The sequence below is a fragment of the Notothenia rossii genome (genome assembly GCF_949606895.1).
Source record: "Notothenia rossii genome assembly, chromosome: 11".
In the NCBI taxonomy this organism is placed as follows: domain Eukaryota; kingdom Metazoa; phylum Chordata; class Actinopteri; order Perciformes; family Nototheniidae; genus Notothenia; species Notothenia rossii.
The window spans coordinates 20,006,922-20,034,652 of NC_136910.1; the positions used below are offsets into that span (position 1 = coordinate 20,006,922).

The following is a 27,731-nucleotide window of genomic DNA, read 5'->3' on the forward strand; positions in this document are numbered from 1 at the left end:
CTACGGCCACTCCTTGTTTGTCTTCCCCTCGAGATGTAAAGAAGGAAATGACAGCGTAAACTCTTTCGAGGCGAGGAGCCCGGCACTGACCGTCAGGGAAGGAGAGGATGGGGTGGACGCCAAGATCCAGTCTCGACAGGCGCTCCAGTGTGGGCTGCTCGTACTGAGGGTCCTCTCTGGGGGTGGGCCAGCCACCACACATCGCACAGCTGCTGGGGTTTACCCTGCAGCTACACTGGACACAGCTGCTTTTCTGCGCCTGGAAACCATGTCGCAGACCATGTCACGCTCAACTGTAAACACTCATGATTCAACTTTAGGTATGACGAGTAGGATTTGAGATTTACAGTTTGTATACACGACACTGAAAGCTGGCAATGGCCTATGCAGATACACACTTCTGTTGGGTCATAAGTGATGGTTGAGAGATTATATGTATTGTTCCTAAGGAAATCCTACTCATTGTACCTTAAACACATAATTTTTAAGTACTTATTTTTCAGTGAGACACGTATTTAAGTATTCTTTCATAAATAGTCACTCCAAGCTCTGGAGTGCACAATTTGGACCGTTCCTAAACTAGGAGCACTGTTGGAATATACAGTTTGGATATTAAGAGCAGCAGAATTACTTTTTAACAAAGCATGTACTTGGCTGACTAGCTTACATTTTTCTAAATCCTAAAAAAAGTAGGGATTTTGTTGTAGTCTATGAGCTATAGGGTCTCATCATAGTTGTCTCTTACATCATCGTCCTCAATGATAAGCAAGGCACCACATTTTTGTAATATACATCTAAGTAGGAGTTATTCTTTCAAACTAACTTGTTCAATAATCAATTTAGAAATAGGACACTCTGTTAACTCGAACAACAACGCTCTCTTTTTGGTATTTAGAGTGCAAATTGAATAAACAAACGCATCCAAAAATATGAAACACTACAGGAGCCATTAGCGTCATGGTGACAGAGTAGTTGTATTTACAAGAAATGGTTCTAATTTTAGTTCTCTACTTGGTACTAACCCGCAGACTAGTCTAAGATTTCCTGTCCTAAAACTATGAATGACTATAACTGGAACAATGTGATTGCACTTCTTACTGTAGAAATGGAAGATGTAAGCAATCAGCACACACAAGACATTTGTACTTTAACACATTTCCTGACTTAATGTCCCACAGAACTCCAGGACACGTTTTTTGTTCCGGGGAAAACTATGAACAATCGGCCCATGTTTCTTTTTTCATCATCTAAAACTTGTGAGTCGTCACAAGGGTTATTTCCCTTCTTTGTTGTTTGGCCTAGTTTTTTCATAAATAAGTCAGCCGGCTCTTGTTTACGCGGCTATTGGGTTACAAACCAAGGAACTAATCAGTGAGTGCAGAACGCACGAGAATAAAAGCCTACTTCATTCCTCTCAGAAAACTAAATATTTAACGTCTTCCCATCAATTTTAGTAACAATCCTATTTATAAAAACACATCTCCTCAGTTTCTTTAGGGTGAAAGCATTGCGCAATCTAAGGGCGAGGAACTTGCTTCAAGCACTGAATCTATCCAAAAGTTACACAGGCCTTTAGGGGAGCACAATTGGTCTGAAAATGTTCAAAATGGCAATGTGGAAAACCCAATTGCAGTAAGCGCAATATTTGGTAAAGTAATTGAAAATACCATTTTGAATGAAGTATTAAAGAGCAACTTCCAGGTTAAAGACACCTGTGAATAAATGTGTAGGAAAATGATGAATACACTAGATTTTCAAAAAAATATACAGAAATATACACTACAGTGACATCTGGCGTCGTTTTTGTAAGAAATGTTCACTTCCGCATAAAAAAGCCTCGGAACGTGACCTCCCGCGTGTGACGTAACACGGGGGACACAAGGGGGAGAGCGGCCGGTGTAACGTATTAATAAACATGGATCCCAATGCTAGTTTCAACACAGAAGACACAGAAGAAGTTGAACATGAATATTCGAATCCATATGACGGACCACAACCTTATAATTATGAGCCTGCTAGGCGTCCTATAGACCAGGAGCAGCCAAGGATTAGAAGAAATAACGGCCATCGGAGAGAAATTGAGCTGTGGTGTGAGGAGAACCAGTGGAGAACTGGGCAGCTATCTTGGTGAGTGACCGGCGTTAGCTACAGAATATTAGCTAACGTCACATCACAACATTGTGAAGTTAGCTATCATATATCAGGCTATAACTAACGTAGCATTGATAATATAGTAATGTTACTGGCAGGACTGTTGATACTGATCCATAACAGAAACTAATGCGCAAGAATCAGCCGTATCTCGCGTTACCTAATGCAACTCCACACTACGGGGCTGTGTACCGGAGGAGAGACGCGAGATACGGCTGATACTTGACGATCTGGCGGAGAAAGGTTGTGGAGCCTCCGTTGATATGTCATTGTAAATGGCTTGATGGAAAGCAGGTGTGTAGTCGGGGAGGGTGCACAGCTGATTGCAGCAGGTGAGTGAGAGAGCAGCGAAGGGGGGGGGGGGGGGGAGAGAGAAGTAATACGGTTTCCTGATAAAGCTGTGGAGAGTATGTGCTGCAGGGAGGTGGATGCACAACGCACCCAGGAACGAACGCTAGCTCCTTTTTACTGTGGACTTGATGTCCTGACAGGCTGGTATTTGTGCAACCTGCACAAACACAATACTGCACCATGATTACAAATGGTGAAATACAATGTAAAACTACCAAAAAATACCAGCTCCTTAAAACACAACCGCTCTACTCAATGCAACTACTAACTATACCCGCGGTCAGAGAGCGGAGATGTGTCCCCTGTGTGATGTAATATGACGCGTTTGACGTATGACCTTTAAAAAAAAGCCGTTTTTAAGAGCAGAGCTCAAAATTGCTCCTTTCCCTCTGAATTCCTGCCCTCATGTCTCGTAAAACATATCAAATCCTACATTCACTTTTTTAATTGTAATTTTCAAGCAAGTTTAAGCATAAATGTAGAAAAGAAAAAAACCTGCAAGATGCTCTTTAAGTCTTGAGCCTAGAATGTCATTGTTTGGTAAATATTCTCTTAATCACATCATGATGTTTTTCAATGATTATGTGAGTCATGTTTCCAAAATGAATTCCCTCCGATATTGCAAATCACGCCACGATTGCAATACGAGTCAAATGAATCCCATTTAGTAATCCTTGTATGTAAGCATGCAAACAGGCGGTGGGCTCACCTTGCCGTTGAGGTTGGGCACCGTGTTGGGCTGAATGAGCCTCCGTCTCCGGCAGCTGACGAGCGGTCGTGTACGCGCAGCCACACACGAGCTGTCGTAGGCTGACGGCGGCTTGGTGTCCGCACTCTCTGCCATCCTGAACCAAGACAACACATGGAGGGGAATTAGGCCAAAGATCTTACACATTTGATCTGAAGTGACAACTGAGTTCATTCACACATTAGCATAAATCCATTTTTGTGTTTTTCAAAAGCATAAACGTTCATTAAATTGCAGATGAAAAGGACGCCAATATCTTCTTATGTTGTTGTTTATTTATAATTGTTTTGTTTATGAAATGTAAAAAAAATAGTATAATATTTCCAACATCTTTGTTCATTCTTTTCAACAACCAGTCAAATACATTCATTTGACTTCCATATGTGAAGAAAAGACATCAGCATCTCATCATTAGAAACTCCTAAAATCCTTAATTAGAGATTTCTCAGAAGTGTTTCTCAGAGCAGATTTCCTTTGAAGCAGAAAGGAGTTCATCAGTAGTATTATCATCAGCTGTACCTGCTGAGGACGCCGTTAACGGGCTGCGAGCTTTGACCTTTCCACGGGCCGGCCTCTGTGTTGGGGATGTGGGCGGAGCCTGTGTGCTCCAGCCGTTCTGAACCAACATCCTGCGAGGACAGATAAGACAGAGGCAGTGAGACGACACCTCAGCAGCACAGGCAGACCAGCGGCACTTAAGCACAGCCGGGATATTTAAGGAAACGACTGAATCATCCCAGTCGTGTAGCCTTGAATGATTTATTCTGGATTTGTGAAAAGGGCTTGGCTCTCACATAACTTAAAACCCTTTTCTGCACCGTCATCAACATGAATGGCCCAGAGCTACTAATTCACACTAATTCATTCTTTCTATCAAACTTTTCCAAAACATTCCACACCTGATTGTTTCTAATTTTTCCAAATGACATACTGTTGTTAAAGCAGATGATTTGACAGTAAGCAAAAACAGACAATCCTTGAAGGTTAAAGTGAAAACAGACTGTATGTTTAATCAAAACAGTTTAGAGGCCACACCCGCAGTAGCTTAACAAACATTTGAATAAACAGCGTTAACATATCCAGAGAAACAGGCTCATCCTGTAATACAACATTTCTCAATTGTTTTGCTTTAAATGGTGTTAGGGTCGAAGGTGCTTATTATACAAAAGCTGCAAATTATTTCCTGCCAGAGGGACAAATAAAAAGAAATAATTTCCTGTGAGCATTTCACACTTCATTTCCTGCAGGTGCTTTGATTGACCAAAACATGTTGAATGCTTTAACGATTATCATGTGTCTTTAAATAAATAAAAAACAGCCCCTTTCAACTTCTAATAAAACATCCAGTGCTTAGAATTTGAAAGTGCTGAATGAATGGTGGTTTAATTAAACACTTGCTGAGAACCTTTACAAATTGAAAACTGACTAATGTCATTTCAGTGGCAACAAGCATCATTATTATAGTTCACACTTCAATGGTTCACTTGAATTGTATTCAAACAGCATTTTGAAGAATATTTAAAAAGGTTTTTTTTTTTAACTTTTGTTCCAAGAAACATATCATTCATTGCACATTACCTTTAACATTGTTTTCTCTATGGGTGTTCCAATGGCGTTGCAATTTTAAAAAGGCAATACAACAGCACAACCATTTAAAATAAGAAAAGCTTGTAAGGTATTTCTGCCTGAATAATCCTAATAAACTGCACTAGATCCTGATTAAACTGTTTGCCAGGGTGTATAACAAAATGCTTAATAATCAACAAGAGAAAATGCATATTCGAGCCAGATTTATCTTAAACGACAAGTATGCTAAGAGACTAATCATTTGGTGTAGCCCCAGGAGAGAGAATATGGCTAACTGCGCTGTAAAGGAACACAACCTCCTGTTAAGGTTCCCCATGACACTCACCGGAGTATTTACAGGCTCCGTCTTCAATTCTGTCCCCCCCGCAGGTACTCCACTGGAGGAAAGTCCTCCCAGCTCCACTGAGCCCTGTAGAAGGATGTACATGTGGAGCATATTTATAGTAACAGTGTTTTTCCGCACATAAACCATTGCATATTCTATTATTTATTAGCCGCCAAAAGACAAAGCTGTACTGACCTTGCTGGCGCGGATCTGTCTGTAGATGTCGGTCTGCTGTCGGATGCGGTACTCCAGGTCTGAGATGTGGGCCTGGAGCCAGTTCCAGTGGCTGATGATGGCTGCTCTCTCCACCGTGTAGCGGCTTTCCGCCCGCTTCCATCTGAGGGACAAGAAGAGGGTGTGAGCGCTTATTATAGAAAACGCAAACAGATGAGATTTTGGATTAAAGTTTGCGACAAAAAGCCTATCCTCCTTAAAAACGCTGCAGAGAAAAACAGATTGTTAAATTGATTGAAATACTTAAAAACACAACAGCTGAAGAACTATCATTGTGTTATAAACTGTTGGTCTGATAAAACAAGACATTTGAAGACTTCACCTTGGATCTGGGATGGACAATTTTAGAAAAAAATAATCAAATTAATTTGTAATGACAAGAACCATTAGTTGAATGTTGGGCTGGGTGATGATTCAGTATCATAATGAATGTCTTTCAATGTAATTGTGCACTTCAGTTCTCAATTAATGAAAAATACTCTTTATTTTTTGTTTGTCAAGTATTTAATTCATACTAGTATAGAAAGATTGGCTTAACCATGTGATTATCATAAAGACTATTTTATTGAATTACCAGATAGTATATTATAATGGGGATATAATGAAGATATGATTATCAGAATACAAGATTATGGCAATACTGCCCAGCCCAAGTCGCATCCCCAATTTCAATCATTCAAATCTATTTATTTTCCATTTCTAGGTTGTCGGTAGAGTATGGTAAACGTCTGTTCTGTCATGAACCATCCTAAAACATAATACATTGAAATATCAATGAGTCATAATTAGATCATTTAGAGCAAGTTATTCAGTGAGCCTCAAGAGCATTTCCCCAGTCAGACTGCAGAGGTCAGTGAATCAGCATTACACTAAGCTCCCAGCAATGGCAACTGCAGGCACCCTGGAAAATCCTCCTAATCAAAAAACAACATGACAAGGGATTCTTCAGAAGCGAGGGAGAAACATAAGAATTGGGATTTTCCTCGCCCTGAGTTGCTTAATGGCAAACCATGAGTGCCAGCTGAGAGCAGAGTACTCCATTTTACCAGTATGACACACAGAATGGGCATTTCAAAGGCAGACATGAGAGGAAAATGTCTGCTCTTGCACCGTGCGGTAGCCACCACAGAGGGCGCTGTTTCATCAAAATACAGGCTGCATTGGCCGTGGCTGAACAATGAAGAAAAAACAGAGTCAGATGGCAGACAAAGATAGACCTTGCACTCCTCTGCGCTTTCTCCTCTCCACACCCGTCTCTGTTTTCAATTTTCAGATCTACTACAGGATGGAGGAAGTTGGGAAAGGGCTACGGCCTAGATCGGGGGAGGGAGAAGGGGAGGAGTAAAAAGAGGGACAACAAGGACAGGGAAAGCTCTGGCAGCCTGGGGAGGAACAGACGGGCTTTAAAGTGCAATCTACAGGCCACAGGGTGCTGGAGGGGGTGGGGCTGGGTCAGGGAACAGTGCGGCAGACACTGGGATAACCAATAATCCAAGCAAGCATCCTGTATTATTGTGGAGCTGAGCGGAAGGAGAGTCACATTGGCTTTGACGCAGATATCAACCACCAATCAGTGCCATGAAAGACATCTTGACTCTTGCTTTACTTATCCACAACAAGCTTGGTCACTGCAATACAGCAGCAAGGACACTACTGCAAATACAGCTGCAGTGTTACCTGCTCATAACATTTCCTGTTGCTATTCTACACTCTCAATCCTGTTCTGCACAATAAACAAACATGCAACAACATGGTAAATGTTCTATAAACACTGCAACACTGTTGAACACGCCCTTTTGCTGGTGCATAAGATCAATGCTCTGGTAAGTCATTTGCATCTGGGAGTCCCCGTGGAGACTCGTCTCAAAACAACACTGGAGGTGGTGGCACTAAGAGTGTCACAGAATATACTGCACTAATGAGTATGCCGTGATTCACCAGGATGTGGGGGTGGACAGCTGATCTACCAAAAGGCCAGGTGAGATATGGCCCTAAGGGGGAAATGAAGGATGATCGTGAGAAGATTCATGCTCTATGACATTTCAGCATTAGCATTTTCTTGTTATATTTAGACCACACATTTATTCGATAACAGCTGCTTTTAACTATTTGGATTAAGATTAAAAATACAGTCAACAAATAAATAATGGTATTCTATGAATAAAGCTTTACTGATCCTGAGCTGGAAATTCACCTGGAACCCAGCTGTTTGTAAAGTAATATAAAGAAAATGTATAAATAAATACATTAAGATTAGTAGACTGACCACACATTTCAAAGCAGCAATAGTAAAGTGATATACAAATGTAGGCTTTGATAGTCATACTACAAATGTACATACATTATTGTTAAATTAGCTATTCTGCAAAGTCAGAAAGTATTTATTGCTTTTACTTTCATTTTTTTTCAATGCTTGAACTGTATTTAATAAAATAAAGAAGGTATTCCTGCATTAGGGTATTGTTCTTTTAAAAAATACGAGTACATATTGATCAAATATATGAGTATCTTTCTACTGCTAATAATGAATAAAGGTTGAAGTAGAAGGAATCGCCCACGTCCACTTCTCTGGCTTTATCATAAGGACTGAGTCAGACTCTATATACCAAGTGAATTAATTAAAAGGATTAAAGAATAGAAAATAATGAAATCAGTTCTCAGGGTCCAATAGACAGAGCTGGGCCCCACTCGTGTGGATAATCATGAAAAGGAAGCAGGAAGAGCTAAAACTGTACTTTAGTCAAACATAAACACACAGGGGCCATTACAAGTGCAATGACCTTAATCGTTAGTGTGACGAAGGAGGATGGGTCGGTATGCAGCGTGGAGAAATCCCCCCCCCCCCTACACGAGAAGCTCTATCCCCCTTTCTCACCAGGACATATTTTCCTCCCCCCCTACTCCCAAACACAAAAGCACCGGCGGCAATCTGTACAGCCGTTGTTTTGTGTCTGTCAGCACATTCTCCTTTGTGGTGTTTCTCCGGATGCAGCACGTATGTTGCGTGGTGCACCCCTGTGCCATAATGTCCCTACCATAACCAACACCATGCTCAAACACGTGGCACAAAAAAAGCCGGAGAGCTGGGGGTCACTGAGGCAGCAGACTCATTTACACCTGATGTACCTTTCCACTGGAAAAGTACCATCACTGGGGAAGACACATGCGGTTCCTTCAGGCTAAGGGAAGCGATTTCAAAGACCTTTTGATATCGTGCAAGAAGTGACGAACACAGAAACTATTTCTATCGCCGTTTATGTCAACCATTGTAACACTTTTCTCTCCTCTACTTCATTGTGTGCCTTTGTTAATACTGGAGGGGGGGTTGCACTTCCTCTCCATATGGTTACACAAGTGGCTGGTGGAAGGAGATTAACTTTCTATTTGCTTGATGCTTGTATTATGCTGTACACCTAATATGGTCTCTATCTTTTATCTCATCATTTCATCACTTAACACTATGAGCACACAGTCAGTGGGGTGAAAACATGCAAGTCTTTTGTATGAAAGATGTATAACTTGGAAACAAAGGCTCTGACCTTATGGTAGATGGACTGCAGTTATATAGCACAATTCAATCTTTACACATTCTGTCTCTTTCAACCAATCATACACACATTTACACTCCAATGGAGGCAATGCAGCCATGCAAGGCGCTGGCCCGCACATCAGAGCAACTTGGGGTTCAGTGTCTTGCTCAAACATAATTTAACATGGAATCAAACTGAAAGTCCTATGATTAAAAGGCCCTACCTAGCTCTGCCTCGTGACCAATGGCCACCCCCTTTTTGCTGCTCTATTTCAACAGCTTTATCACAATGTACTGCCTCCACAGATATCACACTACAGGGTAGGGTTGGGTATCGTTTGGATTTTAACGATTCCGGTTCTGCTTTTCGGTTCTCGATTCCGGTTCTTTGAAAGGGTAAAAAATAAGTCCAATGCCAATTTCACTGGGAGAAAAATATATTTATGAAAATATTAAGTTAGATCTGTATTCCTATTTACAAATCAATTAATAATGTTTAATTTTGTTGCGGTTATTGAATACAATTAAAATTAAAAATAATCTCTGCATTGTTTAGTTAGTTCTAAGTGGTGCAGTTTGAGAATGTACAATTGGCCCAGTCTCCTCTGATGTTACAATGCAACCTGCCTGTGAGACAGAGTCAACCACACAGTCTGTGTCCAACACATGTCCTGCAACACACATGCTGCAGCTGCCCAGCTGCTCACGGTTTGTAAAAGTAAATAAATAGTATTTTCATTTCAATAATGTACTTTTTATATCCTGCTTCATAAACAATACTGACATCCCAGTGCTCGTTCGAGTCTGTCTCATAGTCCGGGGATGTGAGGACAGCGCGAGGACACAGACAGGGAGGCTGCTTTACTTCATAAAGGAAATGGCGGTCAATATTAACAGCATAGGAGCTAAAACGCGTAATAACCTTCATTACGTGTTAGAGAAAGAACATGAGAAAGGTTGACAAATATGAGGCAGTTAAACGGGCAGCGGAGCCGCTATGTGTAGAAAGAGAGAGAGACGCTGAGCTGTACCGTGCAGCAATCAGCTGATCCGGAGCAGAGAGAGAGAGCTGCAGTCCTCCTGTCCTCACAACTCTTAGAAATCCGGGTATCGGACAATTGTTATTTGTTCTTACTCTGAACCGAGTTTTGCTTCCCAAACTTGCCACGGAACCGGATTTCGGTACCCAACCCTACTACAGGGGTCAAATCTCCCAAAGCATGCAGCATCATTCAAATCATTTAGTTATGTCATATCAATCTACATTTATATGAGATTAACGCAAACACACACGCAGTACATATAAAGCATAGACCACAATAAATAACAGTGACCCATTTTTCTCAATGGAGATTGTTAAAAGAGTGTGTTATTAATTTCATTCTGAATGGCATATATATTGATTTTAGACATAATATAGGTTAAGAAATGGGTGCTCATTTGTAAATTATTATCCACAATTGAACAAAAAAGGATCTCAATGTATGGGGCCAATTACTGCATCCGGCTTTTATCTTATAACAGAAACAGGAAGTGTTTTTTTCACGCCTGTGAAATATTCTACAGATACAGACCTATTAGACCGGGTAATGTTACTAGTATGATGTCTATAAACTAGTGCTGGGGGGGAATGGATTATTTTGAAAACGATTATTTCATCGATTAGTCGACTAATCTAACGATTATTTTTCTGTTGTTCGATTTATAAAAAACATAATGTATCTCAAATAAATACCAAAAAACATTACATTCATGACAACCGCGCACCAGCTTACGTGCAGCCCTGGCCTGGACATTGCTTGGCTCCGTTAGTTGACATACATTGATACTATAAGCTGACTAACGTTAGTCTAATGTTATGTTTGACTCGTAAACGACCACAATATGAGTTAGCTCTCTGTGTAGTTTGTTCGTTCCGGGTTAGTAGCGGCTAGATAGTGGTGTTCTGCAGACGTAAACTACCGTAATTTTCGGACTATAAGCCGCGCCTTTTCCCCCATTTTTCGACCCTGCGGCTTATATAATGGTGCGGCTAATCTATGGATTTTTACAGCTAACGGCCACTAGGGGACATCCTAAATCTATGGATTTTACAGGTTACAATCCACCACCTTTAACTCTATGGGCTCTATGGCCGGTCCGCGACCCCCACCTTTAAGCGGCGGGCTCCAGCAGGAAAAGCTGGCGGCCGGAAAAGAGTGAGACAGGTAGCGCGCAAAAGTAAAAGTGGAACCGAGAGTGTTACGAGAGACAGAACGAGAGCAAGACAGACAGACATTACGAGAGCGAGAGAGTTTGTCCCCGTACCACTGGTTGAAAACCACTGCTTTAAGTTTGAAAGTTGAAAGGTTTGTGTGTCTGAAACGCTATGTGATACAGTACAGTTTACACAGCACAGTACATCTTCTGTAGCTACTATTGCACTAAATGCTAACACTTGAATACGTTATGCAAATATGCAACTTGTTTGTTGAAATGTTAATAAATGGGAGCTTCCTCAAACAGCCGTCTCTTTCCCGACAATCCCCTCTGTGCACGAACCCTTACATATGGTAATTAAACATGAAAACACCTGCGGCTTATAGTCCAGTGCGGCTTATATATGTACACATCATTCAATTTAGCTGCTACGGCTTATATTCAGGTGCGCCTTATAGTCCGAAAATTACGGTAGCTACCATTCCATCCAACATTAAATGCTGACAAACGTTAACTAACACACAGCTGGCGCCGCTAGCTAGGTAGCTAACATTAACTACAAACCAACCAAGCACGAACAAACCGCACGGAGAGCTATAAGATAGTTAGCACTACCGAAGTGCACAGAACTCAAGCTGCACAACACACTAGGGCTGTTCCTATTTATGAATACGCTTTTATTTTGAAGGAGAGGTAGCGCTGTTGACAGGAAGTTGTTGTTGCTATGGAATCAACGTGACGGAGATTAACGGAGAAAAGTAATATCTACATATAAAGGCGGAGAAAGTAAACGATAAAGTTTATGGTTGAGTGTTAGCACCCCCCGAACAAGCTCTTACGTTGATATTGGAGATTTCCATAAATTCAATTTTAAAGACCTAGGGCGAGATGTTTTTGTTTGGGGGCTTTTTCCAGGGCTTCGTGCGCAATCCTGTGAGGAGGAGGTGGTAGCCGTTTCAGTCTCCATAGTGTTTAAAGTGCGATTGCGAACTGCTTGTTGTTGTTTTGGGGGACCCACGTGTGTGTGGCGATGCGCCGACGAGGAAATATGTCGTCGACGATATTTTGAAGTCGACGCGTCGACATCGTCGACGCATCGCTACAGCACTACTATAAACTATAAACAGATTTTTACTGTTGGCTTTTACTTTTGCTGTGACCCAAGCACAACACGCTGGAATAAATAGGGAAGACCACAAATCTAAAAAGAACACAGCAGGAACGAATAAATGCTGTGTGGCTACTCTAACCTGTTAACATGGGCCCTGTCATATAAAAGCAAAAGGATTCCACAACTCAGACACTAGGCTAGCAATTCTGTAGGTAAGGGCAATTAACACAACAGTCTGGTTCAGGAAATACAATTACATCTTGACTTAATAATACTGATAAAATGTCTATTCTCATATCACAATATTGGTAATGTATTCAAATATTGCCCAGTTTTATAAACACAAATATAATACAGACAGTTTATTTTGGAGTGCAGCTTGCCTCAGTCCCACTTTTTTTGTTTCAGCAAGGTTTTGTAGAATTATAACTGATAGTAATTGAAAACAAGGTTTAAAAGTTCCAAAAAATGTCAGGCGTGCAAGGATAAGTGTCCCAAACGTGGCATGCTAGCTCTCCAAATAATCCTGTCAGTACGTTGTTTTCGTAATCGTTGCAAGCCATAATCGTAATTGCGATTAAAATACGATTAATTGAGCAGCCCTAATACAAGCTATATTTTCAAAATGCCGATATTGGGCCATCAATCATATCTGATCTAAACTCATTTTGGCTTACTTTGGGGGGATCTTTGGGAACTTATGTATTGTGAATAACAACACTCAATATAAACTTCAATTGTGGGGGGGAAATGACTGACTTGAACTGAGGCAGTTTGAATTACACAAGGCAGTTATGCCGTTTTTTCTGTGCATTAGGTGACAGCTAATCAGTCCCTAATTTCCACTTTAACACACCCATATTCACATTAGGAAACCTGAGCTCCTTGTACAATAATCTTCCATAGAAACATGGTGATGAAGAGAGGTCAAGTATAATAAAAGGCCTACACACGTTTTACTTTTTCATATGGAACAAAACAATAAAATCCATTTGCAAGCATGCTTCACTAGCCGTTCAGTTATCAATCATACTTAGTAACAAGAATGAGGGAAATCAAAGCGGCAGCTGTGATTATAACTTCTTTGTTCTCCAGAGTCAAAGATTTTCAAAGCAAACTGAAAGGGTTGAAAAGGATCCAGACATTTAAAATGTACAACAATATTGTTCAGGTTTATTCTGACGTGCAGGGATGGCTGTCAGGGCAGCAGTTTAAACTAATCTGTTACAGGAAGAAACAGCTCGGGATCCAGGACTGATCGAGGCAGGCCAACAGGGTGTGGGGCAGGAAAAACTAGTGAGGGCAAATTCAGCTAGAGAGCTGCAGCAGTCATTACATAAAAGAGGGGGGTTATGTAACGCCTGTGGGTTTGTGTTGAGGAACTTGGGCCGAGCTAAAACACATCCAGATGTGTGGAACGGGACAGAAACCTATACAGGCGTTCACATACATGCATAAATATATACACACACACAGGAATGAAACTAGGGAAAACATAGCTAAGCTACTCAGACTGCAGAGTAATGCTGAGCCATAAGCATGAAAGGCACGCTGTAGTCTTAGTCAACCTAGTTACCCCAATTCAAAAGCAGCAGGCAGACAGACACTTTTACTGCCTAACTGCACAAAGATCATACAAACATGAACTCTGTGTAATCCAGGTCTCCTTTTATCATCAGACAGGCAAAAAGCATGCTAACATTGGTACGTTGTAGTGCAGGAGAGATAACAAAACTCCCAACATTTTCCATGTTCTGTCTATGAGTGATTATGTAAGCTCTGAGATTTCCTGATGAGCATTTTGTTGCCTCAGAAACAAGAAACTGTGCCCACTTGTTTAACACAGAACAACCCGTGCTCCACGTAACATGCCTAAATAAACAAATGATATGCATGTGTAGCTCTATTGCATCAACTGTCCTTGTCATGTTGCAGTGAGTAGAAAAGCATTTTTAAAGCTAGCAGCACCCACACCCTGTTAAAGGACCATTGTGGACATCACATTCACAGACAGACACTGGCTAGGGCAGAAAAGCCTTGCAGCATAAGCACGACAACAGATGTTGGCTTGCCCCGCAATCCTCTCTAAGATACGGGAAACCACGTCTACAGCAGGGACAGGGATGACAGGATTAGATGTAAGCAACACACTACATCCAAACAAGCTGCGCAAATAGGATATTTTCCACACTGCTGTCAACTCAGCTGACAGTAAATAATTGAGGTGCTGCCGCCTAAAGAAGACATTACATTGTCTGTATTGTTGACTGGTGGTAGTGCTGTAAGCCATGAATTGGTAACCGAGACAAAATGTCAGCTGGGAAAATGTGGCTTTATGGTTATACACACACACCCTACCTCCTGGACGACTATGGTGTTCACAAAAAGGCAAGAATCTCTTATGCTGTGTTGCGAGCTGAGAACCTGTTTGCGCGGTATGAATGATTATACAATGTGTATGAGACGTCTGCTTATGAAGGCATAACAGATGAGCAGATTTAGATTTCCAAGGCAGCTTTCACTCAGTGTACACAGAAATTATTAGGCTTACATGTGCTGCCACTTAGCAAATATTAGCAAACCTGTTAAGTGATGGGTGCTTCTGTGACAGCAAAACAAAAACCTTTAAATGTGGCTTTTTGTAGAACATCTGTGCAAATTACGTGAGCTCCCTGAGCCTGGTTTATTGAGCGAGGGTGGCGTGTGGCGTAGTGGACTAGTGCGTTGGTGTTCGGATCAGGGGGTCACAGGTTCAAACCCCACTGCAGTCAGCATGTCGTTGTGTCCCTGGGCAAGACACATCACCCCAAATTGCTCCTGTGGGGATTGCCCACAGTATTGAGTATGGAAGTCGCTTTGGATAAAAGCATCTAACAAGTGACACGTAATGTATTATACTCAAATTGCATAACTCTGCTGTATTGTGTAGCAAAGAATACATGCCAAAAAGCTTTTGTGCTCTAATAAAACATGTACAAATTGTCAAGTGTGCTCAAGTTAGTGTTATTTTCCTGAGTGTAAGATGACATTGGGTGCCTGTCTCCTGCAGGGAGGGCAACGTCTCAGTTTTTACTTCAGCGTGCTGTTATCATCTAAGGATTATAGTAACTGATTAATCTAACTCATAACACCTGTAATTTTTTATAATAAAACGATTTAAGGCCAACTGAGACATTGGCTTCATACTGCTTTTAAATAGCTTTTTAAACATTTGGACAAAACTATCCAAAAATGTGCACTCTAAAAGTCTCTAAATAATATAATTTGAACAGTTACTCTAAATAGTATTGTGTAAAATGGCTGTTTATTAACTTTGATTGTATGTGCCGATCATGATTATGTAATGCTTGCTAGTAAAGGATCAACAGAGGGATTATCTAGCAATGAGTGACTAGTAAGAACAAGTGATTCTGTAAATAAAACGACTTTGAAAATATGTTGAAAGCATTCAATTCCAAGCTTACTCTTACATTTAAAAACATACAAAATGTTCAAGGATGTGTAGAAACCCTGTTTGTGTTTAACCAAAGCAGTAAACAAACACTTAATGTAGTACAGTTAGCAGTAACTACATCTGTATAACATTAAGCCATACAGACCGAAATACTGTGTTGCAGTTGGTCTGTCTCATTTCTTTCGCAGGGTATGGGGAGAAACAAAGAGATAATGTAGGGATTGAACGTGTTTGCAAGGGTGCAGTTTATACATTAACAGTTTTATTAATAAAGGCTTAGAAAAGCATGCATGTGTCAGAAGGTTTCATGTTGCCAAAATGTAATAAAAGTCCACCCTGTAATATTAAATGTGGATCCACTGACAAAGCAAAAGCACTTAAAATGTTTAAAAAAGGTACAGACCTTTTTTTTATGCACAAAGGACTAAGCAGTTGTCAACAACCGTGACTAAGGTTGCAAGAAGCTGCTTCACAATAACACCCGTACGGTTGGCTTTCACGGTAAAGCAGGAAACAAGATATGTCATGTTTCTGTAACAGCAGATAAACTGCAGCTGAGCATTTTTGTGTTACCAGTCATTTTCCTTGCTTGTTTAAGGACATAAGAGCGAGCTCGGTCAAGATGAAGGAAAACACAGTGAAGACTGTAATGAGTTGGGCAGGAGTCACATTACCATTTTACTGTGGTAGCTGCCTTATCCTGCTGGTACATCTGAATAATACCTCAGCATCTTTCAGATGCTTTCTCATGTATGGAACTACATGTAGGTAGTACTCAATGTGCTGTTTAAAGGCTACAATAAATATGGTTCATGCTTGAGCTCAGCAAACAACAAGAGACTGCTGCTTTTCATCAGAGCAGGGAGATGATTATGATGGGAGAATGGAAACAGAATTATAATTGCTTTGTAAAAGGAAAAAAGAACAACCATGATAATGTACAATACAATCTGCTGCAGTGCAATAAAAGGAATACATCCCATGTCTTACTCTAAATGGTCCCACTTTTCATAAACACTTTGATGGCTATGGCTGTGGACTAAAGAGTCTCATCCAATAGTTTTGATTTACTCAACAAATATTTAAAACTGAGTTCCTCCACGAAGTATCACGCTCTGAATCTTGGATTTTTAGAAACTATTAATTCAGGATGAAATTGCATTTTAAAATGTTTACTTATCAACTAAAGAAATGTTATTCGACTAAGACCCAACAACAAATGACTCAACTAAGAGGGACAAGATTACTGATGGCCTATTACGAATGCAGCATTTAACCTAATTTGTATGCACATAACATATAATACTGAGGATCATTCTGTTACAAAGAAGTAAATAATCAAGCCATAATTAAAAAAAATAATGGATGTGACTGACTGCCAAAATAAAAGAATCTAATTTGATCATTTATGACTGATTAAAATGGATCTGAATAATAAATATACTCATCTTTGATACATTTTGTACATCTTATTCAGTCTGTAAGGTAAAAATGCTACAGCTGGCCATATTCAAAATGCAGTCGTGCTATTGTTATCAACAGAAAGACTTATTGCCTCAAGGTGTAATTTTATGACTAAAGAACAAAAGACAACCATTTAAAAAGAAGGTGATTTTGCATAATTAATAACTGTATCTCAAGTCAAGGTTTTGTGTACAAGATGATGTTTTTGAGTAAAACAAAGTATATCTCAATAACATTTGCCTTTACAATGTGCCTGATAGAATTTGATGCCTTACATTTTTCTTTTTTGACTAGGTCTGTCCATTATCCACTATCGAAGTATTGGTGGGGTTTTGAGAATTGAAGATCTGCAACAACAAGCAGACAGCTCAAACAGCTCAAACTAATTCTGTTTGCCTCCTTATTTATATGACCTTTCATATTCATGATGACATAATCACTCTCACTCCTACAATCTCAAGCCACATAGTAGTGTCTCAATGTTCACTCTCCTTGAACATGACGTGCTATATATTTTTTCTATTAACTGCTACAACACCTCCTTTGACCCTCGATGGGACACAGTCAGACACGGTATGAATAAATTACACGCTGTTGTTCTACTTTTGGATCATTCTTGCAACACGCAAAAGCTTCCTGTTATGAAGGTTATGAAGATATTTAGGTCAAAGGTCTAAAGTCAGCACATGAAAGGACCATAAAAATCAAGTGTTCTCAGCGACATTGTTAATAATCTACCCGATCCTACACAGGTCAGTAAGTCCATTAGCGCTGCTGACCCTCCTGCTTTATTTTTCCCCCTTCCAACCACTGACACAGAAATTACTATGTGAACTTCCCATGGAATACATTTGCAAGCTCCTGCTGAGGAAAACCTAAGATCACAACAGGCAGCATGTAAAAACATAAAACCCACACCTTCTGTTGAAACGTCCCGACTTCAGTTTCCTCTTTGGTTTCAGTTTGAAGCAAAACATTATCAGCTCTGTGGGTGTTCGCTTGTTCACTCTGCAGCTAAACAGAACGTTCAGTTTCAGCCTCTGCCCCACTCAGGAGGAAACATTGTGTGACGAGAGAGCTTTTTACTTTGAGCCCAATCCAGCCTGTGCATTCTCCACAGGATGATACCACCCACACAACTACACTCACTCGAATAGCGAATGGTATCTCTCTACCCTCCCTGGAGTTTGACCCAACCACTACTGAGGCAGTTATAATTGTCATTAGCACCTGCTAGGCCTTAGTAGCATATTGCAGGGCCCAGAAAATATGGACTCTCACAGCACAGTTGAAGGGCTACAAGCACCATAGAAATCTGAATGTAAATCAGGTAAAGTGCACGGGGGATGTGTAAATACTATAAAACGTTTTTTTGTCATTTCTAACATAAATGCTGCCTTTAAAAGGTCAACTTCGCCTCAGTAATGAATTTTCTGTTTATGCAGAATCATTTATTTATTATTTATTTGAGTGGGTGTGTGGACCCCTTTACTTACATTTTGACATGTCGCTGCTCAATGTCCACTCTTGTCAGCTCTTCCTCCTCCAGGTCAGAGTCCCCTCCAGAACTACTTTCTGTTACATCTGAGTCAAAGGCGCTTTCTGCTGAATGAAGGTTAGCCGTTCCGCTCAAATACAGCCTCTCCAGTTCCAAGGGCATGGAGCCACTTTTAAGGAAGCGACCGAGGCCGTCTCTGCTGTTTGAGGAAGAGTGGCGTCCTGTCTTCCATGTAGCTGTAGGGGCTGTTGTTTCTGCTTTGCGGTTACCGGCCAAAAGCCGGTTGAGAGCCGAGTCCAAAAAGCCACCCAGCTGCTGCTGAATGTGCCGCTCCACCTGCTTGGCCTGTACAACCTGAAGACGTTTGCGCAGGCGACGCAGCCGGTTTTCAATCTCAGATTGCCGGCTGCTGTTGAGAAGTGTACGCTCCTTAACGTGAGCATCAAGGCTGTCAGAGAAAGAAGTGCAGGGTAGAGGAGGCTGTGGCGCAGATGTGCAAGACGGGGAGCCCTGCTGGCTGCTACCTGGTCTCTCCCTATCAGAACCCTGTGGCTGACCGATAGGCGTGTGTGAATTAGCCTCTTCCAAATTCATTTGTTCAGTGGAGTTAGGGTTGCTAAGGGTGTAAGGGGAAAGGGCAGCAGACTGGAGTACTGGTGGTTCACAGTTTTTTGCATCTGTATTTTTAGAAACCCCAGAGGAATGCTTCTGTTTGAGGGTTCCTTTCATCTGGATATGACCTGATAGAGTAGCTGTCAAGGTCTCAGAGTCCAAGGGCAGGTTCTGGGACTGAGAGTCTGTGGCAGGCGGCTTGTCACCGTTCACTGCCACCACGCAGCCAGGGCCAGTGATGGTGGCCAGCTTTTTGGCCAGGCCATTGACAGGTGCCATTGGCTGGCCACCTCCGTTGAGGTTCTTGAGTTGGCCACCAGATAGTTCGATCTGCTGCCTCTTCCTCGACAGGAAGTCTCCTCCGCCGTTGAGGAGGGAGCTGGGCAGTATTCTGTGACCTTTCAACACAGACTGTTTAATGAGGACTCCTTGCAGTGTGATTGACTCCTTAGTTGAAGGGACAGTTGTCACATCAGAGCATAGGTAAGAAGCCACCAGCGGCTGGAGCTTTCCCAGGGCCGAGGCCTGGGCCACAGAGTCGACTTGGGGCTGCTGTTGCTGCTGCTCCTGGTCACCGCCACAAAAGTCGAGGGGGCAATCTTCAGAAACCACCTTGCACTTAGCGGGGCCACTGCTATGGATGAGGATGTTGCTGGCGTTACCGTTGTTCTCTGCACTGGCTGGTGAGAGACTTGAGGATGGGGCAGCCAGTTTGAAGCGGATGTGGTGAGCTTCGGCTGGGGCGTCGGTGAGAGCGGGCGCCATCGCAGCCATGCAGTGCAGAGGGACGGGCACCGCGGCCTGCTCCACACCACCAGCTTACTGCCCCACCTGAGGACAGCCTGTATATGACAAAATAAAGACAAGAGGGGAGGGGAGACAAGAAATAACGTTAAACAAAGTAGTCTCATTATCCCAAGCACAGGTAAAAACCTTACACACTACACCAAATTCTGATCTTAGTAGGCATAAAAAGGATGTTGTGTGGATTAACAATTATAACATTCACAGCCTTGTACAGTTATGGGCCCACAACCACATAAGAAATACAAACATATACAGACGTTGTCTTTAAATGTTCATTTAATACTTGAACCGGCTACTCTACCAAAAATGTATTTGTAACATTGCTTAATGCATAATATAATTATTCAGAAGGCCATCAAGTAAGGAAGAATGCTTAATTCAATACCCTTAACAATATATGTTATATAGATAATTAGAGTGCTATGGAGAGATGGAGTCAAAAAAGTACTTTGATTTAAACAAATGAAAACAAAAGAATATATCTAAATAATATATAAGGATATATTTTCATTAGACATTATTTTGTTCACTAAAAAGCAACATAAAAAGGCAAGCTGTTCATATATATATATAATGAAATATAACACTGAAATACCTGCAATACAGGTTTGGTGAGACTTTAGAGTGGAAAATGACAAACCAAACCACCACCCCAAAACAATGATGCATTTTTTAAATATATAAAACCAGATGTGATAAATGAAAATGCACCAAAACTCTCGCTTCAACCTCAAGCATAACTTAAAAACAAACCTACAGTAAATGTTCGCCACCAATCAAGTTAAAAGGGGGCCAATCAAATCAACCAGTGACTCATTGACATTTTGTCATCCTACTGGTGGGAAGTGTTGCTAAAAATATGGTTCAACTGCTGAACCTAAAAAAGCATTACAGATGAGGAGGAGGGACATATCAGATGATCAGATTCATTCTCGTCTGCCTGGCCACTTCGCTCTCACAAAATCCCAGAAAATAATTCCATTTGTTATCAAAATAATGTTGAAGTTCCTTAATATCACTATTTACTACTCCCTACAGGCAAAAAGGGACAAAATACAGTGCCTCAAGTTCAATACACATACAACATATGTGCTTGAAGAAAGAGCAGCAATTTCATATATTAAAGGTCCCATGTCATGGCCATTTCTACTGATCATAATTCCATTGTTGAGGTCTACTAGAATAGATTTATATTGTGCAATTTTCCAAAATCACAACTGTCCTAAACGGCTTGTTGGAGCTCCAGCCCCCCCCCCCCCCCCCACTCCCTATGAGCCCAGTGGCCGTCTGCGAGACAGCGAGACACAGCGAAACCCAGCCCGAAAACACACACACAGCCAGGCTGGGAGTTTGTGTGTGTGCTCACACACCGACTCACAGCCTCGCCGCGTCCCGCCGTCTTAGGGAGGAGAAATCGGCGAAGCTGCAGCTGAGAAAAGATTGAGTGTGCCTAACCTAACGGACGTAACGCAGCGGCTCCACGGATTGGTCCATTTGGACCAATGGGTCCATTTGGGTATGAGCACGTCACTGTACCCAGGAAGAAAAAGAGAAATCTCCAACGAGGCGTTCTGGGGCAGCACAGACAGGTATTATCTGAGTTAGAGTTTTACTCGCTACAGGGTGTACTTTGAGGGTTTGTGACTTTGCAGACTGTTTACATGCAGAAAAACCTTCATAACACACAAGGGGACAGGTAATAATCGGAAAAGCATGACATGGGACCTTTAAAAAAACAGTAATTCATGTCAATAGTTAAAATGTACGATTTAAGCCTAAAGTGTGTTCAAACAGATTAATCTACAGAATTCTTCAAATACTTAAATGCATATCAAACAATTAATGATATGCACTGACCTTGGCAAGAGGGATACTAACAATACAGGTAGAATAACAGGAGACATCTGAGCTACTTCTTTCAAGGCCAATAAATAATTCCTACTACACCCATGCTCGTGTGAACAGGCCTTCATTGTCATTTACTTACAAGGCTGCTCTTTAAAGAATAAGCTAAGGAATTCAATTCTGGAGAGGGAAGAAACAGGCAAAGCCAATGCAAATTGTCCAAACCCCACTGCCCTACATGTGCCCTGTGCAGCACACAGGCAGTTTAAGTAGGTGGATTTAGGCACCACTATTAGTCCAAACCACATGATGTCATCCTGACTAGGTTCCTGTGTCAATTTCAGACTAAGTTATTTACTGATTTACAAAAGTCAGCAACATTTTTCTAAAAATTGTATATTTAAAGAGAACCACAATATTCTGATCATGGTGGTGAATTGGTTTAGTGTTTAACATATCATTCACACAGACTGGTTGCATATCCAGATCAAACTTTAAAGGGAAGATCCTACATTCGTATAAAACAAGAGATAAAAGCGAGCTGCATCTCCGCGTATCGTCTGCAGGGTCAGATGAATGGGGGCTCAGTATTTCACCGCAGTTTCTAGTCAGCGCGCACTACGCCATGTTGGTATTTCCGAAGCAGATTATGCAATGCATCTCATCTACCTAAAACCGCCTATTCCACTCAAAACAGACCGAACTTGTTAATGCTACAGGCGGGAGATTAATCATAATCATTAGTCAATTAATCGGTTCAATTTACATGCACCATAACACCAGTATATCTGTAGAGTGTCAGGCTAGAGATGCGACAAAAAATCCCCACATCAAACGTTAGCCAACCATAACGTAATCACCAAAATGTCTTCCTGATGTTTACAAAAATATTTGTAAAAATGAAACGTTCCGCCTCGCTTCTATGCATACGAGTGTAATAACGTTATTTGGTCATCTTGATGTCTACAATAGCTTTCGCTGAAAATAAGACCAGTGTGTTTGTATCATCGAGCCATGCCATTAAAAAAATCACCACCTGGTCTCCACATAAACCGATCTCCCGAGAACCAAAAGATAAATATCTCGCTATTAAAACCCATGTCACTTTATCCACTGCGTGCCCAATAATGCGCTTCGCGTTTCGCTAACGTTAGCTCGGGAAAGCTGCTGATGCAAGAAACACAACCTGCTCGCAAAGCTAGCGTGCGGATCCATAAGCCAACTGCAGTGAAACGTTAACGTAACCTACGTTCATCAAATTATAGATCATTTCTGAAGCTTATGTTTTATTAGCACATCCCTGCGGGTTCTAGTTTGTCGGCCAAAGCCACTGGGCTTTAACGTTACGCAAAACTCCTTATGGCAAGTAAACAGTTTTAGTCAGACTACACAACATACGCTCACATTACTGATAGTTTTGAGCCAATAACGCCCAATGTAACATGAAACAAGCCATGGTAGCACATGCATTAACATCAGGGTTATATCTGGTTGCTGCAACATCGCAAATGTTGCCATAATAACAAGACAACCCCACTCGTTGAAGATCACAACTTATCTTTAGGACCTATTGGAGAGTGGAGACATGGTGTGCATTGCAATTAGACTATGGAAATAAATACAGACAGGCCTGTTGTTGTACATCAACGGCGGCCTTCCTCTGATACACTCGCTGTAGAGAAATCTATTTATATGAAACCTTAATGCACATATGTCAAAAGCTGAGAAGTTGGGAGTAGACCCTGCCAGTCTAGCTAGCTCGCTAACAAAGAAAAAGGAGGAACCTACCACGTGACGAGTTGCACTAACCGAGGGAATTTCGGCAACAATCCCCTGCAGTTTTAGTGGAAAAAAACCAAGGGTGCTACCACAAAAAACGCGGCCTGAATCGATCAGTCTGCCATTAATAAATCCAACAAAAATGCAACCAGATTGCCCCAAAAAGGCCCAGTTCACAAAGCCGCTCGGATCTCGTTCCGGATTCAGGCGAATGGGCGAATCAACGATCTACACCTTGCTCGACCAGCTAGCTCGCCTCGCCGCTAACACTCAGCGAATATAAAGACAAGGCCGTGAAACACTCCTTTCCACTCCGATTTACTTCATATGTAGGTGAATTTGCCGCAATATTTTTACCGAAAAATCCGATTCTCAGTAAGCGAAAGGTAATCCAGATGGCAGTTTTGTCGCGAGTTCTTTTCTCTCGTTTTAGGGAGAGACGCTTAGAAAATGGCGGCTAGCTCCTCTCCCTCGGATTTGAGTCTGACAAACATAGGAGGGCTGTGTGTGTGTGCGTATGCGTGTGTGTATTGCTTGCTGGTAGGCGGGAGACATTTCTCATACTCACCACTAGAGCAAAGGGCAGATAAGAAACGACATAAAAGCTCAAAAGAAGATACCACAGGAGGGCATTGTCTTCCAAAAACATAGTGCAAAGTCATTTTAGCATTTAACACACAAAGGCCACGATAAAAAGCTACTGGTGAAACTGCAAATAGTACTACAGCTATGTGCGACTCTTCTCCCACACATGTATAGTAAATACATAATTATGCTTTCAGTTTAACCACCTGTATTTTATCCACATATGGCACACAATTAACCATTTATTGATACATTAAGGGTTTTATTTACTCTTCTAAATAGCTAAAGATTTCCTTAAACCTACATATTTACAATAGGGAAACTGAACCCAGTCCAGACTGCCTGGCTCTCATGTCACTTTTAACAGGAACTAGATCGCCCACCACTACACCAACACCTCTCTGAATGTACAGCCAGTGGCCACACGAAAGAGCTCTACAGCACAGAACTGTTAAATAAATACAGCCATAGCCCAAAATATAATACCACACAACATATATAGGACAGTTGGTAAGAACATCAGGAAAGAGGAAATGTGTACAAATTGCACTAAACAAAACCATGGCACCTACACTACACAAATCACTGAAAACCAAGCTTTAACAGACAAGTCCCCACTATGGATTATTCATTAAAGTAATGTTAATACAACATCGTTGGAAATTCTGAAGCCTCTCAAGCATAATGTTGGATTATGAAACTAGGATGCACATTTTTCACAATTTTCCCCAAACAATTATTCAGTTATCTAGAAAATATCAAAAATACAATGATATTATACTTAATCTCATATATTTAACTATAATGCAATGTAACAAAATGGCCATTAAGATTGTTTTTGTTTTGTCTGTGTCAGAGTTGTTTAATTGGTCATGTGAAGCTAGTTGGCAGCCTCAGTTATGATCAAATAAGATAAAGATAAGATGTACTTTATTGATCCCAATTTGGGAAATGCTTGCGTTATGTTAACAGATGTTTAACAGTCTCAAACGGAAATGAAAAAGACGTACTTAATGATTACTGAAAAACTGCATGTTGCACTGCACTTCCTGTTAGATGCCTAACCGCATTTTGTGGTCTTAGTATTTGAACATGTGCATTGATAGTAAAGTAAGGTCAGCAATTTAACACATAAGCACTTAAGATTTAGTTTTATAGGTTGGTAAACGGTCATTTTAGGCTATAGCTTGTTGGTTGTGTGGTAGTGGACTAAGAAGATATAGTACAAAAATACAACTCAGAAAAAAAAAAAAAAATTAAATCTGAAAATATAAAAACTGTTCATATAAGCATTAAATAGGGCTGGGCATTATTTTTGTATCTTTCACCTTTACTTAAGACCGCTTTTATAATATTGAAAAGAAGGTAAAGTTAAATAATGCCTAAACACAAGCGGACATGCAATATTTTTGAAGCTTGCACTTCATACAAAAAAGCTGTTTCAAAAACCAGCCCCAGCTTTTAAAACATAATATATTATATTATTTTGGATTGAATAACATTGTACAGTACCCTAGAGTATATATATATATTTATATATATATATATATATATTAACTGTTGCTGTTTAAGTGTGTACAGTACTGATATCTCTTATATTTGTTTCTGTTAAGAAAGTTCCCATTTATGTGGTTACTTGCCTATCTCTACTTTTTCAATTTACTGTTGCTCACGCTTATCTGGTTGATCTTCTATGACTCTAAATAAACTACTATAATTGTCACTTCCTGTGCGTTAGATGTTTTTCCAAGGACATCATCCACATTAGATGTACTCAGTGCTATGTTGCATCCTTGCTTAAGTAATGCTAATTATTGCATACCACTTGTTTTCTACAGGTCTTGCATGAACTCTGAGTATTATCAGACATCCATGAATAATAAGCAAGTCATTACCAATCCTATGTGTAAATTAGAAACTGTCCATATCCGCCTGTTCTGAATACTATTTCAAATTGATATCTACATACAAGTCTCAGGAGCAAAACTACAAATGTCACAATTAAATATGTGATAACTTGGATAGTTATCCTAAATGTGTTCTTTTCTGCTCAAATTATGTTCCAGGTCACAAAGTCAACAGCCTAAAAGAAGTTGCTTACACTTCCTGCCTCTCAATCTGCATCCTAAACCTCCTCAAGGGATAAGAGGCAGTCTCCCACACTTTGCTGCGATGTGTGATCCATCCAGCAGGTTTTATGTCTCTTCCCAGCTGTCAGAAATACTTCCACAGGGATGCTTGGTTGTCCTGATAAGATGCGCCATATGGTGCTCCTTCCCAGGCGAAAGGACAGGCAGGCCCACCAAAAAAGACAATTATTTCGGGAAATAGTATCCACAATTTCATCCTAGTTGTTGTCAGCACTAAATCCATGAACACATGTGAGGACTGGTTGAGAGGATCCGAAGGTCTCCGTCAGAACCCATACAAAAATAAAAATTATATATATATTATATATATTTAGAAATACCTTTAACTCCATTGTTGGTTCGCTCCATTCAATAATCCATAAAGCCATAACTCCAGTTTCCGCACATGGAAATAACATGACTCCTAAAAGAATAAGAATACATAAACAAACATTAGTTTATTCGTATTTCAGGTCAGAGCAACACCCACTAAACCAAGTTCTTAACAGACTCTGAAGGGTATTCTTTTTTTACGTCCAGCTGGCAAGCTAGCGCTAGCCGGGCTAATGTTAACCTACGGGAACGTTATCATTGCACATTTATAATGAAAAAGTTTTACATGTTGAAGAATATTAACACTGGTCTCGGGAATGTAAAAGCAACTTATGAGTTGGGTTCTTTACTGGCTTATCGTGTCAATGAATTCAATGCCAACGATATAGTGACAGAATTAACTGTACTTTCTCCCAGCGCTAGATGATAAGCTAATGTTAGCCATGCTAATGTTGACGTAGTGAGCTAACGGCCAATAACAGCCAACTTAGCTAGCAGACTCAGCTAGCTAGCTTGTTTGCTTCCCGATCCCCATACTGACTTCTCAATGACTACCGTTTTATTGCACGTTTGGCATGAAAGTGCAAGACAAAATTCCAAGCTGCTCAAATCGAATAGCTAATAGTTTAACCAAATTAGTGTTTTTTCCTGACAAGCGGTGCGTTCGTTAATTTTGAGAAAAATAACAAGAATCCTACTTACCTGCTTGTCCTGTTACTAACCGTTTACGACTTGATAACAACCGCCCCCCCTGTGTTCCTATTGGTCAAAGCTCGCATTCGTGGCTACCTATTGGCTCCCCACGGGTGTCAATCAGGCCAAATGCCCGTACAGCGGAAATGTGGGACGGAAAGTTCATAGCACGAAACTTCAATATCCAAAAATTATTGTTTTCATTTAAAAAATGTCTTTGCAACCTGTACATTACTTTCTAATGGCTCACATAAATGCGCCATAACACGAGTGTTGTTTACACCACATCCCATGCTA

General features: G+C 40.8%; 1 protein-coding gene across 2 annotated transcripts in view; it reads right to left on the reverse strand.

The window, feature by feature from the left end:
* LOC307024098 (KAT8 regulatory NSL complex subunit 1-like) overlaps window positions 1-27,485 on the reverse strand; it is a 37,773-nt gene extending 10,288 nt beyond the window's left edge. The window contains exons 1-7 of one of the 2 annotated variants that reach the window (XM_079657920.1): window positions 26,750-27,485; window positions 18,650-20,105; window positions 5,358-5,499; window positions 5,163-5,246; window positions 3,770-3,879; window positions 3,212-3,347; window positions 91-259 (exon numbers count right to left, since the gene is read on the reverse strand). In XM_079657920.1, the coding sequence (XP_079514046.1) occupies window positions 91-259; window positions 3,212-3,347; window positions 3,770-3,879; window positions 5,163-5,246; window positions 5,358-5,499; window positions 18,650-20,037 (2,029 nt within the window). In that variant the 5' untranslated portion in view covers window positions 20,038-20,105; window positions 26,750-27,485. The remainder of the gene's footprint in view (window positions 1-90; window positions 260-3,211; window positions 3,348-3,769; window positions 3,880-5,162; window positions 5,247-5,357; window positions 5,500-18,649; window positions 20,106-26,749) is intronic. The other variant, XM_079657921.1, reaches the window with a different exon arrangement.
* Between the last annotated feature and the right edge of the window lie 246 nt (window positions 27,486-27,731).